At 38.9% G+C, this 16,223-nt stretch overlaps 1 protein-coding gene across 4 annotated transcripts in view; it reads right to left on the bottom strand.

The window, feature by feature from the left end:
- Window positions 1-16,223, bottom strand: part of SPATA9 (spermatogenesis associated 9) — a 59,189-nt gene that overhangs the window by 9,348 nt on the left and 33,618 nt on the right. For all 4 annotated transcript variants that reach the window (XM_086413196.1, XM_086413197.1, XM_086413200.1 and 1 more), the window contains one exon: window positions 5,405-5,632. In XM_086413196.1, coding sequence (XP_086269322.1) covers window positions 5,405-5,632 — 228 coding nt within the window. The remainder of the gene's footprint in view (window positions 1-5,404; window positions 5,633-16,223) is intronic.

A 16,223-nucleotide genomic window follows, 5' to 3' on the forward strand; every position in this document is an offset into this window, starting at 1 on the left:
TCTCCACATTTCACGCCTTTCATTTTCACACACCACAGAGCTCCATCTTGACACAGGCAGCCTGACCATTCTTGAAGGAATTCAGGCTGGAGTCCACTGTGGGTAAGCTGGATACATTCCATTCACAGACCAACCCACTGACCTCCACGGCACCTCACACGTTACTCTGTTGTTCCTCGGATTCTCCATGTCACTAAACTTCACTACTCACACTTCTATGTCTGTCCTCACTGAGACTTTCAGATTGATATATGCTTTCTTCCTTGCTACCACTTTGGTTCCTTTCAGTGGCAATTCCGAATCTCTGCCCTAGCTAATACACATTACCCAAGAAAACCTTCCTCCTCACTCCTAAACCTCAAGGACCCCAGAAGCTCTGATCTGGGACTGTTCCCACTTGTCTCACTTTAGCCTTGTGGAACTACTTACATTTCCTACGTAAGTCATGCTCTTGCCTCAGCTTCTTAATATACATTGTCTACTTTCTCAAATGATTCTCCTACTTCCTCACTGGGATAATTTCCCTTCCTCCCAGCCTCAGATCCAGTATCATCTTCTGGGAAGCCTACACTGACTACTTTTAGGAATTATATCCCCCTTGTTGTTGCTTCCATAGTCCACTTCGCACACTTTGATCATGCACTCAGTACACCCAGTGGTCACAACTTACTTGCCCATCATCCCTATAGTCCACAGGACATATATGAATCCATATTAAAAAGCAGAGACATTACTTTTCCAACAAAGGTCCGTCTAGTCAAGGCTATGGTTTTTCCAGTAGTCATGTATGGATGTGAGAGCTGGACTATAAAGAAAGCTGAGTGCTGAAGAATTGATGCTTTTGAACTGTGGTGTTGGAGAAGACTCTTGAGAGTCCCTTGGACTGCAAGGAGATCCAACCAGTCCATCCTAAAGGAGATCAGTCCTGGGTGTTCATTGGAAGGACTGATGCTGAGGCTGAAACTCCAATACTTTGGTCACCTAATGCGAAGAGTTGACTCATTTGAAAAGACCCTGATGCTGGGAAAGATTGAAGGTGGGAGGAGAAGGGGACAACAGAGAATGAGATGGCTAGATGGCATCACCATCTCAATGGTGATGACTCAATGGACAAGAGTTTGGGCGAACTCTAGGAGTTGGTGAGGGACAGGGAGGCCTGGCATGCTGTGGTTCATGGGGTCACAAAGAGTCGGACACGACTGAGTGACTGAACTGAACTGATTTTACACGTGATTTTACATGTCATGTTTTCAGTAAATCTTCATCAAGTAAGTGAAAAAGGGTAGAATTACATTTCACTTCCAAAAAGAAAGTTAACCATCTTATAATCTGTAAAAGATATTAAGAAGTAAACCTGAAGGACACCTGGTTACAGCAATGTGGCAGACAGAGCGAGTGGGAAACCTCTCACCAAAAAAAAAAAAAAAACCCAAAATTCTCTAGAGAAACTGTTGTAACCCCAAGGCCAGAAGGTATTTCTATTTTTGATTCTATATATATCAAAATCCAAAAATGTAATACCAGACTAAGTTTACAGAACATGAAAGAGGAGGAGGAAGGAAGGGATAAATCTTCCCATGTCAGGAACTAAAAGCCAAGCAGTAAGTGTGTGATTTCATGTCTCAGGAATGGCGATGTTACTGGATCCTGAAATAAGGACTGAGGGCTTGAGTTCTAATAAACAGAATGAAGATGAGACTTGGATGCCCATGAGGTGAGGTCAGGCCTTTGTAGAGCTGTAATGGGGACTAGAAAAACTGTACCCGCCAGACCAAAAAGGTGAGAAAGCAGGTCTCCACCCGGGACTGACCCCTCCTGAGCACAAGCAAAAGTCTCTAGAGAAACTGTTGTAACCCCAAGGCCAGAAGGTATTTCTATTTTTAAAAAATCCCTACTGAAGAAAAATTTTCAATTGAAACAAAATGCTGAGTAGACACAACACAGATCACAATAGACAGAAAGATTAGCAATCCCCCTAAATCTCAAAGAATAATCTTTAAAAAGATCATAAATAATATGTTTAAAATAAAAGTGGTTATTAAAAAGAAATAATTCTATAAAAGGATGTTTTTTAAAAAGTAGAAATTTGGAGGGAAACACCAAATATTATAGAACTTCTAGAAAAGATAAATATAATGTTTGAAACTTAAAATACATTTAATAAGTAAAAGAGCATATTAGAGCTGGAGAGAGTTGGTTAACTGGACAACACATCAGAGGAAATTATTCAGATGTATCAAAAAGAGATAAAGGATAATACAAGAAAGGTAAATGGACATAAAGACTAAAATGAGAAGATTCAAAAGTGTGTTTAGTAGGCATTCTGGAATGAGATTAGAGAAAATGAGGAGGCAATATTTGAAGACATAATGGCCGAAAGTTTTCCAGAATTGAAGAAATTATCCTCGGATTCAAGAATCACAAAGGCCTCCAAGACTGTGTGTGCGCATGCTAAGCTGCTTCAGTTGTGTCCAGCTCTTTGTGACCCTGTGGACTGTAACCCATCAGGCTCCTCTGTCCATGGGATTCTTCAGGCAAGAATAATGGAGTGGGTTGCCATTTCCTGCTCCAAGGGATCTTCCCGACCCAGCCAAGGGACAAGAACCTCTGCATGTCTCCTACACTGGCAGGTGGGTTCTTTACCACTAGTGCCACCTGGGAAGCATTTTGATAACAGCTAATAAAATTGAAGCTGTTCATCCCTCATGACGCAGCAGTCCTGCAGAAACGTCTCAACATATGGACATGGACTCAGTTACAAGAGTGTTCACTGAAGCACTGTTCGCAATGTAAAAAATTTGGAAACTAAATTGTCCATCTGTCCAGTAATAGATAAACTGCGGATTCTTTTTTCTTATAATGGAATACCACAAAGAAGTTAAAATAATAAACCATAGGACCATAGCTGTGGACTTCCTAGGGGGTGCTAGTGATAAAGAATCCACCTGTCGATGCAGGAGATGCAAGAGACGCAAGTTAAATTCCTAGGTGGGGAAGAATAGGAAATGGCAATCCTCTCCAATATTCTTGCCTGTAAAATTCCATAGACAGAGGAGCCTGGCAGGCTACATAAAGTCCACGGGGCTGTACAGAGTCAGACATGACTGAGCATCCAAGTGCACACACACACAGTTCTTCAGGCTCCCCAGGTGGCTCAGTGGTAAAGAATCCATTCAGTATCATTCTCATTACTGGATAGAAGGAAACCCCAATTCCACTGGAAACAGAAATTATTTTTCTGCCATTGAATTTTCATGAGTATTGGGAGACAATTCTCCATGAATGTCTCTCATTCCTGTACAGATTGGGTCTTCTGGGCAAAGGATATGGTTGAATAGCAAACAACTTTGCCAGCTAGAGAAGGTATGTTCCTTTGGAAAGATCTAGAGACGTACTTCTCAAGACATGACACAGGGCACTGAAGAGAAAGCCTTTTCCTTCCGCTCCAGAGACATATGCTTCTCTCTCTCTCTCTCTCTCTCTGGGCAGATGAGCCAGCATTCCTATAAAAAGATCAGTCTCTTGATTTCAAGGTTCCTCTCCACAATGGAGATATGGCAGACAAAATCATTACCTAGTAAATAAAGTAAAATCTCAGCTCCTTCATAGTTTAACTTAGCAAAGAGGAGGAGAAAAGGCTCTGAATAACAATAATGGACAGTGTCTTTAAACATTATTTCATAATAAATACAGAAATAGTCTACAAAGAACAGTTCTTATATCAACTCTGTAGAAACTGTGGGTCTAACAATGCAAAGAAAGAGCAAGGCAAAACATTAGATTCAGAAAGATATTTCAGTGGGAATTTAATACAGTTCAGCTATGTTTCTTTTTGATGATCTAAAGATACAGGTATAAGCCTTATAGTGCTTAGAAATCTGATGGTTAACAGAACATAAACCATTTTTTACTTTCACAAACATCAAGTATTATAAAGGAGCCTTTTATAAATGCTGTTTCAGGCAAGTCACAGTTGAAATAGCCGATGCTTTCTGAAAATGTCAAAATCTCTGATTAAAGAGAGATTCCTATATAATATTTTATTTTAACCACTCATCATACATTTTCTCATCTTCTCAAAACAATGCATTTTTGTTTGAGGGTTCATCCTTTCCCCACCCTTAAGTGGCATTGTCTGAATGGGGCTGCAACCTCTACTCTAGGAATGAAGCAGTAGTCAATTCCTAGGCCAATCAATGTACCCCTTTCCTTGGTTTAGAGGAAAGTCAATCCCTAAAAGTTCACCTCAGGACTTAGCCAGGAATGTTGGATCAAGGACTCATTCTTTTCTGTTGTAATTGAACCTGGAAGGATGTAGCCCCTGAGAACAACTGCAAATCATCTTGTGACCATGAGGAGAAAGTCAGTCTAAGAATGGAGTCAACACAGAGAAATCTGAACCAAGAGATGAGTCAGAGAAAGAAGGAGGATCCTGAAGGTATTGTGTACTATATCCAGCTATGCCTGAAAGCTTCTCAACTCTGGGTTGTTTGACGACAAGAACTAATACATATCCTTTCTGGCTTAACTCTCATTTTAACAAAGGAATGTTCTGAATAATGCCCAGATTGAAAAACTCAGAGTGCCATAAAGTTTAGAAAAAAAGAAACTGGTCTAGAAAAACTTAGAGCTTTTTTGTCCTTAATATAATAGAGCCTCAATAAAACAACACTTGTGGAACTTGACAGAACATGGAATTTGAAACAGACCTGAACATTGACATGTCTATCAAAATGAGATTACCGCTAAAGATACTCATTATATCAAACAAAGATTATATTGGAGACATAACGAGGTTATAGGGAGGACACAAAGCACAATCATTTTTAAGGCTTGTTGTAGAATTTCTTTTAGGTTTGACATAACTGGTAATTTGCATGCTTATAAGGGACGACAGAGGATGAGATGGTTGGATGGCATCACTGACTCAATGGGCATGCTGCTGCTGCTGCTGCTAAGTCGCTTCAGTCATGTCTGACTCGGTGCAACCCCATTGATGGCAGCCCACAATGGACATGAGTTTGAGTAGACTCCAGGAGTTGGTGATGGACAGGGAGGCCTGGCGTGCTGTGGTCCATGGGGTCACAAAGAGTCGGACATGACTGAGCGACTGAAATGAACTGAACTGATTTAGGTTGAACCATTTGAAATCAAAAGTTTCATTTAGTTCAATCAAATAACAAGGGAGAAAAAAGTCTGATTACTTCCTATTTCAGATTTATTTAAACCAGAGAACATACTGTATTGAAAAAAAAGGCCCATTCATTCATTTTTCTTAGCCAACGGTTCTTGTTTTACATCTAGGACAGTCAAATGTGCTACATTTTCATTTTTCATACTGTGCAGTTTCAGAATAGTTCCTACAAAAAGACCCACATCCTGAGCAAATGCAATGTTCACTTACCTGTATGTTGTACAGGGGTTGCCTTGGTGCATTAACTTCCTTGAGCAAACGATGAGATATGGCCCTTAACTCTAAAAGTCTGCAAGCAAGCTGAGGCTGCAGAAGTTTGGCAACTGATTTGGAGGATCTGGAAATGCTGTTTAATCCTTGAATTAATGTTCCTCGGTTGATCTTGGCTAAAGCGATAGCCATTCTGATTTTGGATGGTTTTTGCATGGGTTCTCTTTTCTGAAAAAGAAGTCTTTGAAAAGTGACTGATGTGTGATTCTCCAGTGCATTATTTATTTATTAAAATTTTTTAAAAAATTTGAAATATAGTTGATGGACAATAGTATGGTAGTCCTGGGTGTGCTCCATAATTTGACATTTGCAAACAGTATGAAACAACACCACAATAAGTCTAGTAACCATCTGTTCCCATACAAAGTTATTACAATATTGTTGATCATGTTCCTCGTGCTGCATATTGCATCCTCATTACTTATTATATACCTGGAGATTTGTGCCTCTTAATCCCCTTCATTTATCTCACTCACACTGCTCCCTTCCTCCATTCTGCCTGAAACCCCCGCAACCACCCATTTGTTTCCAGGACATTTAAAAAATCTCTAGGCAGAGACAAGTGCCACCTAACTGTACATTGCGCCTGATACTAGGTGTCCAGTAATTATCTCCTACCCTCTATACAGCTCACGGATCCCATTCTTGTATTTAAATAACTATATGAGTATATGATTTTTTTCCTTACAATGTGAAAGTGAAAGTCACTCAGTCGTGTCCGATATTGGGACCCCATGGACTGTAGCCCGCCAGACTCTCTGTCCACTGAATTTTCCAGGCAAAAATAGTGGAGTGGGTTGCCATTTCCAGAATTAACTTATGAGCCTAAAGACAAAAACTTTTCATTTTGTCTCTGGATTTATTTGGTTTTGCATTTTTTAAAAAGAGCTCTTTCAAAAGTGAACAATTCTTATTCAAATATCATTCAATATTTGAATTTTTCAAACAACCCTTATTCAAAACTCTTATAAATATTTTTCCAGCTTACTTTAAAATTTCAAATGATAATATACAGCACATACACATAATGTACAATTTACTTGAAAACATTTTTTTACTAGTTAAGGTGCAGACAGAGCAAAGGAAGGATGTTAATGAGCCCAGGTTCTTCCATCTTCCCATACACAGTAAAGCGCCAAATTTGTTAACTTGAGATGTCTGGTTTTCCTTTTTTTTTAATTAAATGAAAAGATCTTTAAATTCTACAGTGCTTTACAATTTATGGTATCATATAATCCCATAGTAACTCCTTTTCTATCTGTTAACCTTGTGCTGCCCCTCCCCTTTCCTTCTCCCCACTGGTAGCCACTAGTTGCTCCCTATATCTCTGAATCTGGTTCTTTCTTGTTTTACTCACTAGTTTGTTATCTTTTTTAAGATTTCACATATAAGTGATAAGAACAGTATTTGTCTTTCTCTGTCTGACTTATTTCACTTAGCCAAATGCCCTCCAAGTCCATCTCTGTTACTGCAAATGGCAAAATTTCATTTTTATGGCCAAATAGTATTCCATTGTGTAACACATCTTCTTTATCCATTCATCAGTTGATGGATACTTAGGTTGCTTCCATATCTTGGCAATTGTAAATAATGCTGCTACGAACACTGAGGTGCAGGCATCTTTCTGAACTAGTGCTTTTAACTTTTTGGGTGTATACTCAGGAGTTTAATTGCTGGGTCATATGGTAGTTCTATTTTTAGTTTTTGAGAAATTGCCATACTGTTTTCCACAGTGGCTATACCAGTTTACATTCCCAACACCAGCACAGGAGGGTTCCTATTTCTCCACACCCTCAGTGACAGTATTTACGTTCTTTTTGATGACAGCCATCCTGACAGGTGTGAGGTGATATCTCATGTTGTTTTCATGTGTATTTCCCTGATGACTAGCAACGATGAACATCTTTTCATGTGCCTGATAGCAATCTGCATTTCCTCTTTAGAAAAATGTCTGTTCAGTTCTTCTGCCAATTTTTAAAGTCAGATTGTTGACTTTTTAAATGTTAAATTTCACAAAATATTTATATATGTTGGATATTACCCTTATCAGTCACGTCATTTGCAGGAATTTTATAGTATCCACTCTTGCATTTGGGTATCTAATCCATTTTGAGTTTATTTTTATACATGGTGTTAGAGAACACTAATTTCATTCTTATGTAAGTAGCCGTCCAGTTTTCCTAGCATTGCTTATTGAAGAGACTATCTTTTCTCCACCGTATATTCTTGCCTCCTTTGTCATAGATTAGTTAACCATAAGTGTGTGGGTTTATTTCTGGGCTCTCTATGCTTTTCCATTGACCTATGTGTCTATTTTTGTGCCAGGACCATACAGTTTTGGTTATTATAGCTTTGTAATATAGTCTGAAGTCAGAGAGCATGATTCCTCCCATGTGTTCTTCTTTCTCAGGAGTGTTTTGGCTATTTGGGGTCTTTTGTGTTTCCATATAAGTTTTAAAATTATTTGTTCTAGTTCTGTGAAAAAAAATTCCATTGGTATTTTGATAGGGATTATGTTGAATCTGTATGTTGCCTTGAGTGGTATGATCATTTTAATAATATTAATTCTTCCAATCCAAGAATATGGTATATCTCTCCATTTGTCTGCGTGTCTTCAATTTCTTTCATTAGTGTCTTATAGTTTTCCAAGTACAAGTCTTTTACCTCCATGCTGCTGCTACTGCTACTGCTGCTAAGTTGCTTCAGTCGTGTCTGACTCTGTGCGACTCAATGGATGGCAGCCCACCAGGCTCCCCCATCCCTGGGATTCTCTAGGAAAGAGCACTGGAGTGGGTTGCCATTTCCTTCTCCAATGCATGAAAGTGAAAAGCGAAAGCAACCCCATGGACTGCAGCCTACCAGGCTCCTCTGTCCATGGGATTTTCCAGGCAAGAGTACTGGAGTGGGGTGCCATTGCCTTCTCTGATAGGTAGGTTTATTCCTAGGTATTTTATCCTTTTTGATGCAATGGTGAATGGGATTGTTTCTTTAACTTCTCTTTCTGATCGTCTATTGTTAGTGTATGGAAATGCAGCAGATTTTTAAATATTAATTTTGTATCCTGCAGCTTTACTGAACCCACTGATGAGCTCAAGTAGTTTTCTGGTAGCATCTTTAGGATTCTCTATGTATAATATCATGTCAACTGCAAACAGTGACAGCTTTACTTCTTCCTTTCCAATTTGGATTCCTTTAATTTTTTTCTTCTCTGATACCTGTGGCTAGGACTTCCAAAACTATGTTGAATCAAAGTTGTGAGAGTCGATGGACATCCTTGTATATAATGTACAGCATACATACATAATACAAAAAGTATGATTTAAATTTTTAATGTTAAAATATAGTACACATACACTATGCATTGTACAGTTTAAAAGAAAAATAAAACAAAAGCCCTATATACTAAACCCCACTCCAGTACTCTTGCCTGGAAAATCCCATGGGTGGAGGAGCCTGGTGGGCTGCAGTCCACGGGATCGCTAAGAGTCAGACACAACTGAGTGACTTCACTTTCACTTTTCACTTTCATGCATTGGAGAGGGAAATGGCAAGCCACTCCAGTGTTCTTGCCTGGAGAATCCCAGGGACGGGGGAGCCTGGTGGGCTGCTGTCTATGGGGTCACACAGAGTTGGACACGACTGAGGCAACTTAGGAGCAGCAGCAGCTATATACTAAACAAACTCACAATACTTTCAGTTCTGAAAACCTCAAATCTTCTGTGAACATTCTGACAGAAAACACTTCCGGCATTTCTAAAACACATGACATGTAGCTCTCTGTTCTAGCAGAAAGTGAACCACAGGGAAATTACTTACAATGTGGTTAGACTGCATTCCAGGCAACAGACAAGTATAATTTCCATTATTCATTTAAGTAATTTTATGAGCTATTCTAGCTTTTGACTCATTGGAAAAGACTCTGATGCTGGGAGGGACTGGGGGAAGGAGGAGAAGGGGACAACAGAGGATGACATGGCTGGATGGCATCACTGACTTGATGGACGTGAGTCTGAGTGAACTCCGGGAGTTGGTGATGGACAGGGAGGCCTGACGTGCTGCGATTCATGGGGTCACAAAGAGTCGGACACGACTGAGTGACTGAACTGAACTGAACTGAACTGATTCTGGCTTTTCAATATATAACTTGGAGGAAAGAGTTAATAACAAAAAGAAGCAACTTTGAATCTCATTTATTTGTTGAGTCCAAATATCTAAGTTCAAAACATCTTTTGGATTTTTTGATCTACAATAAACATCATATTTAAGGGCTAACATGATGTATCTTTATTTTAAATGCCTCAGCTTTTATCCTGCAGTGATAATTTTATTAGTGCTGTTTTTGTCATCAAATTTCAGTACTTCTCTTACTCGTCAGCATTTGCCACTGGAGATAATCAAAAGCTGTTCTAGCCTGTCAATGACGATGTATTTCTGCAACATCTGGTGTCCTACTGTGGCTTAGTCTATTAACTTTGCTGAGAAGTCCCATTAGCCCACCTGTGGTCTCAATCCTCATAGTCAACAGAACAGTAGAGGATGGGCTAAGCTGTGGGCTGCTACAGTTGCTATAATTCCAAGCCTCTTTAGAGCACAGCAGTCCTTACAAGCTGTTATATGGTAGGTAGAACAAGCACAAAAAATACACAGGTGCCATCAGTTGATATTATCTAAGCTGGCCGCAAACACACCTTGAGGAGAAACCACATGGTCTGCAGTATCCAAAGTTCCTGCACAAACAGATTCAATCTCTTGTGACCTTACGCTCTGCTGCACTGCCTCTTCCTCCCAACTCCTCCTCAAGGCAGAGCAACTGGAAAAAGTTTGGTTTTACTTCCAATCACAATTTCCAGTTGTCCCTTGGTATCCCATGTGGATTAGTCAGTTCTGAGACCCCCAAGCATCTCAAAATCCGTGGATGCTTAAGTCCTTTATATAAAACAGTATTTGCATATAACTAGGCATATCCTCCTTTACACTTTAAATCATCTCTACATTACTTATAAAACCTCATACAATGTGTTATATAAATAGTTGTCTGCAATCAGCAAACTTAAGTTTTGCTTCTTGGAACTTACTGGAATTTTGTTTCCTGAATATTTTCAATCAGAGGTTTGTTGAATCCCGGGTACTGAGAACTGACTGTACTGCGTTTTCTCTCATTATAATTTATAATCAGACGGCGAGGGCCACATTGCCAGGTCAAACAGAAACGGGAAATGTGCAGTCCCACCATTACTGAAACCTTGTCTATGTGGTCATTAGTGTTTTAGGGACCTTCATTTTTTCAGCTGCAAAATATTAACATTCTGTAGTTTCCCTGTCCTGATTTTGTCAGTTCCTTTACAAAATCTTGGTGATCTGTATTGGCCTGGATTCACTGACTTTGCATGTGTATTTCAATTAACCAATCTTGATGCATTCTTCCAAACATTACACTAGATTGATCCATTCAACTTTCTCCTCTTTTACAAAATTGTCTAAGTTTTTATCTCTGTAGAAAAATAAGCCTATTTGTAATTGATAATCTACTAATCAAAAGTCTCCTGTAAGGTTCATAAAATTTGTGTTGACCAAAAATACAGCATTTATTACAAACAATATTTTAAAAAATTCAAGTGTGCATTATAGTAAAGCTTTATTGCACTTTTGGTTATCTTTCTCATTTTAGTTTCCTCCTGAGTTTAGGGCATTTTCCAACAGACTCAGTCTCTTCCTAATTAATATCATCTTTGTTTCCTTTAATGCTTAAATGGTTACAATTTGATGACTCTGCTTCCATTTTAAAATGCCTAAGGAAGGCATTTTGATACTTTCCTAGATAACTGAAAGAATTATTACTTTTTAACAACAAGATGTTTCTGATTCCTTTTATTTTCCCTACCACAAAACATGGAATCAATTTGTTCCCAAGAAGACCATCATTGCTTTTAAGAAGAACAGTGTTAGAAACCAAATCTGGGCACAGGAGTGCATGTTGAGTGGTTCTTCATGGCTCTGAGAATACAAAGTTGACAGCAGAGAAAAGGTTACTTATATTTTTTAAAATGCAGAAAGAGACATTCTTTAAAAAAAAAAAAAAGTCACCAGTTTATGCTGATGGTTCCAATTCACTCTTACTTTCAGTGCGTTACTTTTTAAATTAGCTCTAACAGAAAATTTTAAATAAAAGGTTCTTCCTCATTGAAGTACCAGCTTTTCCTTTTTGTCTGCTATCAAGGAAATGGCACCCCACTCCAGTACTTTTGCCTAGAAAATCCCATGGACGGAGGAGCCTGGTGGGCTGCAGTCCATGGGGTCGCAGAGTCGGACACGACTGAACAACTTCACTTTCTTTTCACTTTATGCTATGTAGTTTCTTACCAAACCACATGTGTAAATTTAAATGTTGAACCCAAATTAAGAAGTCCTCATTTCTTTCTTTTCTTTCTAAAATTTTTTGACCCTCGGCCTAACCATCCTGGAATCTGTTGCAAAGTATACACATTCAGATGATTCTTTTTGTCATCATCGTCTGAGCATACCACCAAATGTCAGAAAAGAAAGTCTAACTCCCAACCACCACCACCTCAGGGATAAACAAGGGACTTAAAGACCATTTACCAAAGAAACTTAGCATCAATCAGAGTGACTCAAGGATCCTGCTCCAGATTCCACTATTTGAGCTCCAATCTTTGAATACACATCCTGCTTTTCTCTTTTATTTTTTCCAGAGTGGTGCCCATTTTTCTGTCATCAGCAGTTTTAATGCTGAACTCCAATTTCTAGTAACACTGGCTTTTTACTACCCTACATCTCTGAAACCAGTCTGTCAGCAAATCTCATTCAATTCTTTCTCTGAATAGCCCCAGAATTTGACCACTTCTCACCAGCCCCAGTACCAACAACTCATTCCATTAATGTTCACATGCCACTATCATCTTTTCTCCAGACTTGAAAATTAGCCTCCTCAGTGGACTCCCTGCTTCCACCCTCACCTACTTTCTTTCTGTTCCTCAACACATCAGCCAGAGAGATATAATTAAAACTTACGTCAGACCCGATCTTGCTTTTGTCCTCAAGCAGTGGCCTCCTGATGCACTCAGTGAGCACCTGAGTCCCTACAATGGTCTGAGAAGACTGCCTTTCCTTCACCTCCCTGGTCTCATTGTCTTTTTCTCTCCCTTGTCCTCTTTTATTACTTGTCGAGCTTGTTAAGTAGACCCCCATCGCAGGGACTCTGGACTAACGGTGCCAATCTAGTCCTCAAGCACACCAAGGTTTGCTCCCTCACTTCCTTCAAGTCTCAATTCAAGAATGACCTTTTCACTAAGACCCCCTTGGTCACCCTACCTTACCCATCAACTGTTCCCCCATCCCGCCCTTACACTTCACAGCCCTTCTCGGCTATGTTTTCTTCTGCTTAAGATCTACTATTAACATAATATGTAGTTTATTTTCCTTGTTTATTGTTCTTATACTTGACTAGGATATAAGTTTGGGGGCGTATTATTTTAGGATGTAAGTTTTATGGCAGCAGTGTTTTATATCCGTTTGGCTCACTGATCCTTCGCCAGTGCCTGGAATAGTGACTATCAAGCAGTAGATGCTCTGTAAATATATTTATTCAAATGAACGAATGAAAAATATAACAAGTTAATGTTGAGAAACATTGGGAAAATATAGCAAATATTAAGTAAGAAACCATCTAGGAAGTTTTCAGCACACAATGTGCTCTGCAACTTTCCCAATAATGATAGTACCCCACAAAAACAAAAAACTCAGCAAGGACAAAAACACAACTGAATTACAGAACACTCGAGCTACAGTTCTACTCTCATTATACTTAGAAACCCCTATATATACCAATACAAGCAATTTCCAGACATCACTGGTACATGCCAGTGAAACTGTGCCCCATGGGGTTAAAAAGCCCACTCTGAAGATGTACCCCATAGCGTTAACAGAAACTGGTGACTAACAATTCCTGAGCTAGTCTTACAGAAGAGCAGGGAAGTACTTGTTTTTTTAAAAAAAGACAAGACAAAACAAAACAAAACACTCTCTGCTTCATTGATCTGCCTTCACTGGTCAAGCTTGCCTTAACTGTTCCTGCAAATTGTGTACCTTCCAAGTGTCACGTGGCTTAGACAAATATATCACAAGACTTCTTTAACTATCTCCTATAGGTAACACCTCTGACATATGGCTTGCTAGTAATGGCTGCTTCAGGAACATGGAGCTAATCTTTCCCAGTTCAAACTAGTCAAGATCACATGACCATTCAACTGGGCCTGCTTGGGTGTGCAATGGGTAACTTTTTGACATCAGGGGGCCAAAAGCTGCACCCTCAGTTCATGCTAACATCAACATTTTCTCAACAGGCATCCCATGAAGAAGCGTATAACTCTGATATGCCTACAGACAGCAGATCTTAGCTCACCTTTTTCCTGCCTCCAAACACCTTCACTTGCACCTCTGACTACCCTACACTCTTCACCATATACATCCCAAGCCCCTTGCCTTTGGGGAGATGGATCTGAGATGTGTTCTGTCTCCTCACTTGGCTGTCTTATGAATAAATCCTTTCTCTGCTGCAAATTTCAGCATCTCAGCATTAGGTTTGCTGCACATTGGGCAAAGAAAATTGGTTTGGTCATACCAGCACTTTTCATACCACGTTTAAAGAAAAAAAAAAGAAGCATAGAGTTCAGAAAAACGTATCTACAGCTGTAAAAATCCAGTTTTTGCATGGATTCTAATGTGCTCTGTCTACAATCCTCAGTTTTGTAGTACATAGTTAAATGCAAGATAGTGACCAAAAAAGGGGGTTATGTAACTACTTTTCATAAGTAAATTTGATCTTACATACCATAAAAAATTTCTCTCATTCAAGTAAAGATTATTTGAACTAAAAAATTTTAATTCCCTAATTATAGCTGCATTTTTTATTTGTTCAAACTTAAAAGTTTAGTATTTTAAAGTCCTCTTATAGAAATCACTTGCAATTTGCAAGTGTAAATCTTAAAAACTTACTTTTTACAAAAGATGTGGATACTGAAGGTTTTGGGTTCTGGGCTAGTTGGAAGGGAAGGAGTGGACAATACAAGACCTCAGAGGCCAGAACCTCAAGCCAGAATTCTAAAATTAACTTTCCCCGGCCCTGGTGGTGGTGGGGTGGAAACAATGTCCTTAAAAATCTTTAGCCATGAAGAATTATTTAATAACCATTATTCTGGGTATATTCTTCTATAAAAATTCTACCATCACTACCATCAAATTTTTTTTTTTTTTTTTTACCCCAGGCCAGGAACATGACTTTTTCCTAAATAGGTGCCTGAAGTTTTTTTAAAAAAAAGATTTAAATACTAATCACAAAATTTAGAGATTTAAAAAACAGTCCAATTACTAAAGCCCTCTAAGTAGTCTTAAAATCAGGATCATCCTTTCAGGATGTTTGGGAACTACAGACAATACTAGAAATAAAATCTGCAATATTTACAATCTGCCTTTTAACAATAACCTAGTTAGGGACAAAATATTAGCCTTGTTTTCTGGATAATTTATTTTTGGAGAGCAAATAACTTCAGTGTGCTACAATGTCCCCTAACTACTCAGGTTTCCTGCCAATCTCAGCAATATGTTCTTCAGAGTAAATGGTAGAAAAAGAACAATGTGCTTTGAAAATCAGAAATAAAATAATTTTAACTATGTTCATATTCTTCGTTGCAAAGATGGGGTGTGGTTCTTATAAGGAAATGGCTTCAGTGAGTTGGAAATAGGAACTTAAGAGTTCTTTGGGGATCAGAATATCAATCTATTTCACCATAAAGCGTATTTATGGCTCCAGTGATAATGAGGCTATGTAGAGGGTAGGAAGAGATGAAGGAAACTGTAAAGAAAGTTGCCGCTTTAATTAAATGAAACCCGGTTTCTCTAATGTTGGCAATGGTGGAGAAGCACAGCTTGGAAGGACAACAGGGCTTTCCAGGCTTAGGCTTCCTTGACTTTACCTTGACGTTTTCTCAATAATTACTGCCACTACTGTGCTGGCCATAACCATTTTAACTCCTAGACCAAGAAGCTCTTTCCTTAATGATCCAGAGCATGGCCAAGTCTCTCATGTTTCAAAATAATTTATACCAAGACTATGGGAATACAAATAAAAGGAAGCAATTCGTTACTAGGACTAAAATATAGAATTACAAAGTCTGATTTGCCCACTAGAGCCTTAAGACTTATTCGACCCTACTTAGCCAACCACCATCTAGATGCCATCTTACCACTGTGCAGCCAGATACTTATACTTCAGTATCACTCCTTCCCAAAGTTAAGACCTAAGGGTGATGCCATTTATTCAAATTTACTTGACATTCTGGAAATATGGTATAACATTTCATACTTTTTTGGCATGACAGTACTTCCATTGGAATATTTTCCCCTGTTCCTACCCACTTACCTTATCCCTTTCTTCAACTTGAAAACTCCTATTCATCCTTTGAGACCCAGTGTAAGCATCTTTCCTCTATGAAGTCTTCTCTGACTGCTGTATGCAGAGTCACTCCTTCCTCTAAATTGTATATTCCTCGTACCATATTTCATCACAATTACTTGTTTATAACTCTGTATCCATTAGGTTAAGCTCACTGACTGAAGGAATGCTGTCCTGTGTATCTCTGTCTTCCTTCTTCCAGATCCAGGCAAAGGATTTATTAAATGTCTAATGCCAGCTGTCCTAATGAATGGTTAAAGGTAGCTCTAACGCCTCTCCTTTGGAACGAAA

The sequence above is a fragment of the Bos grunniens genome, chromosome 7 (genome assembly GCF_055505025.1).
Source record: "Bos grunniens cultivar Pamir isolate PY7600 chromosome 7, Bosgru_T2T1.0, whole genome shotgun sequence".
Taxonomy (NCBI): Eukaryota; Metazoa; Chordata; class Mammalia; order Artiodactyla; family Bovidae; genus Bos; species Bos grunniens.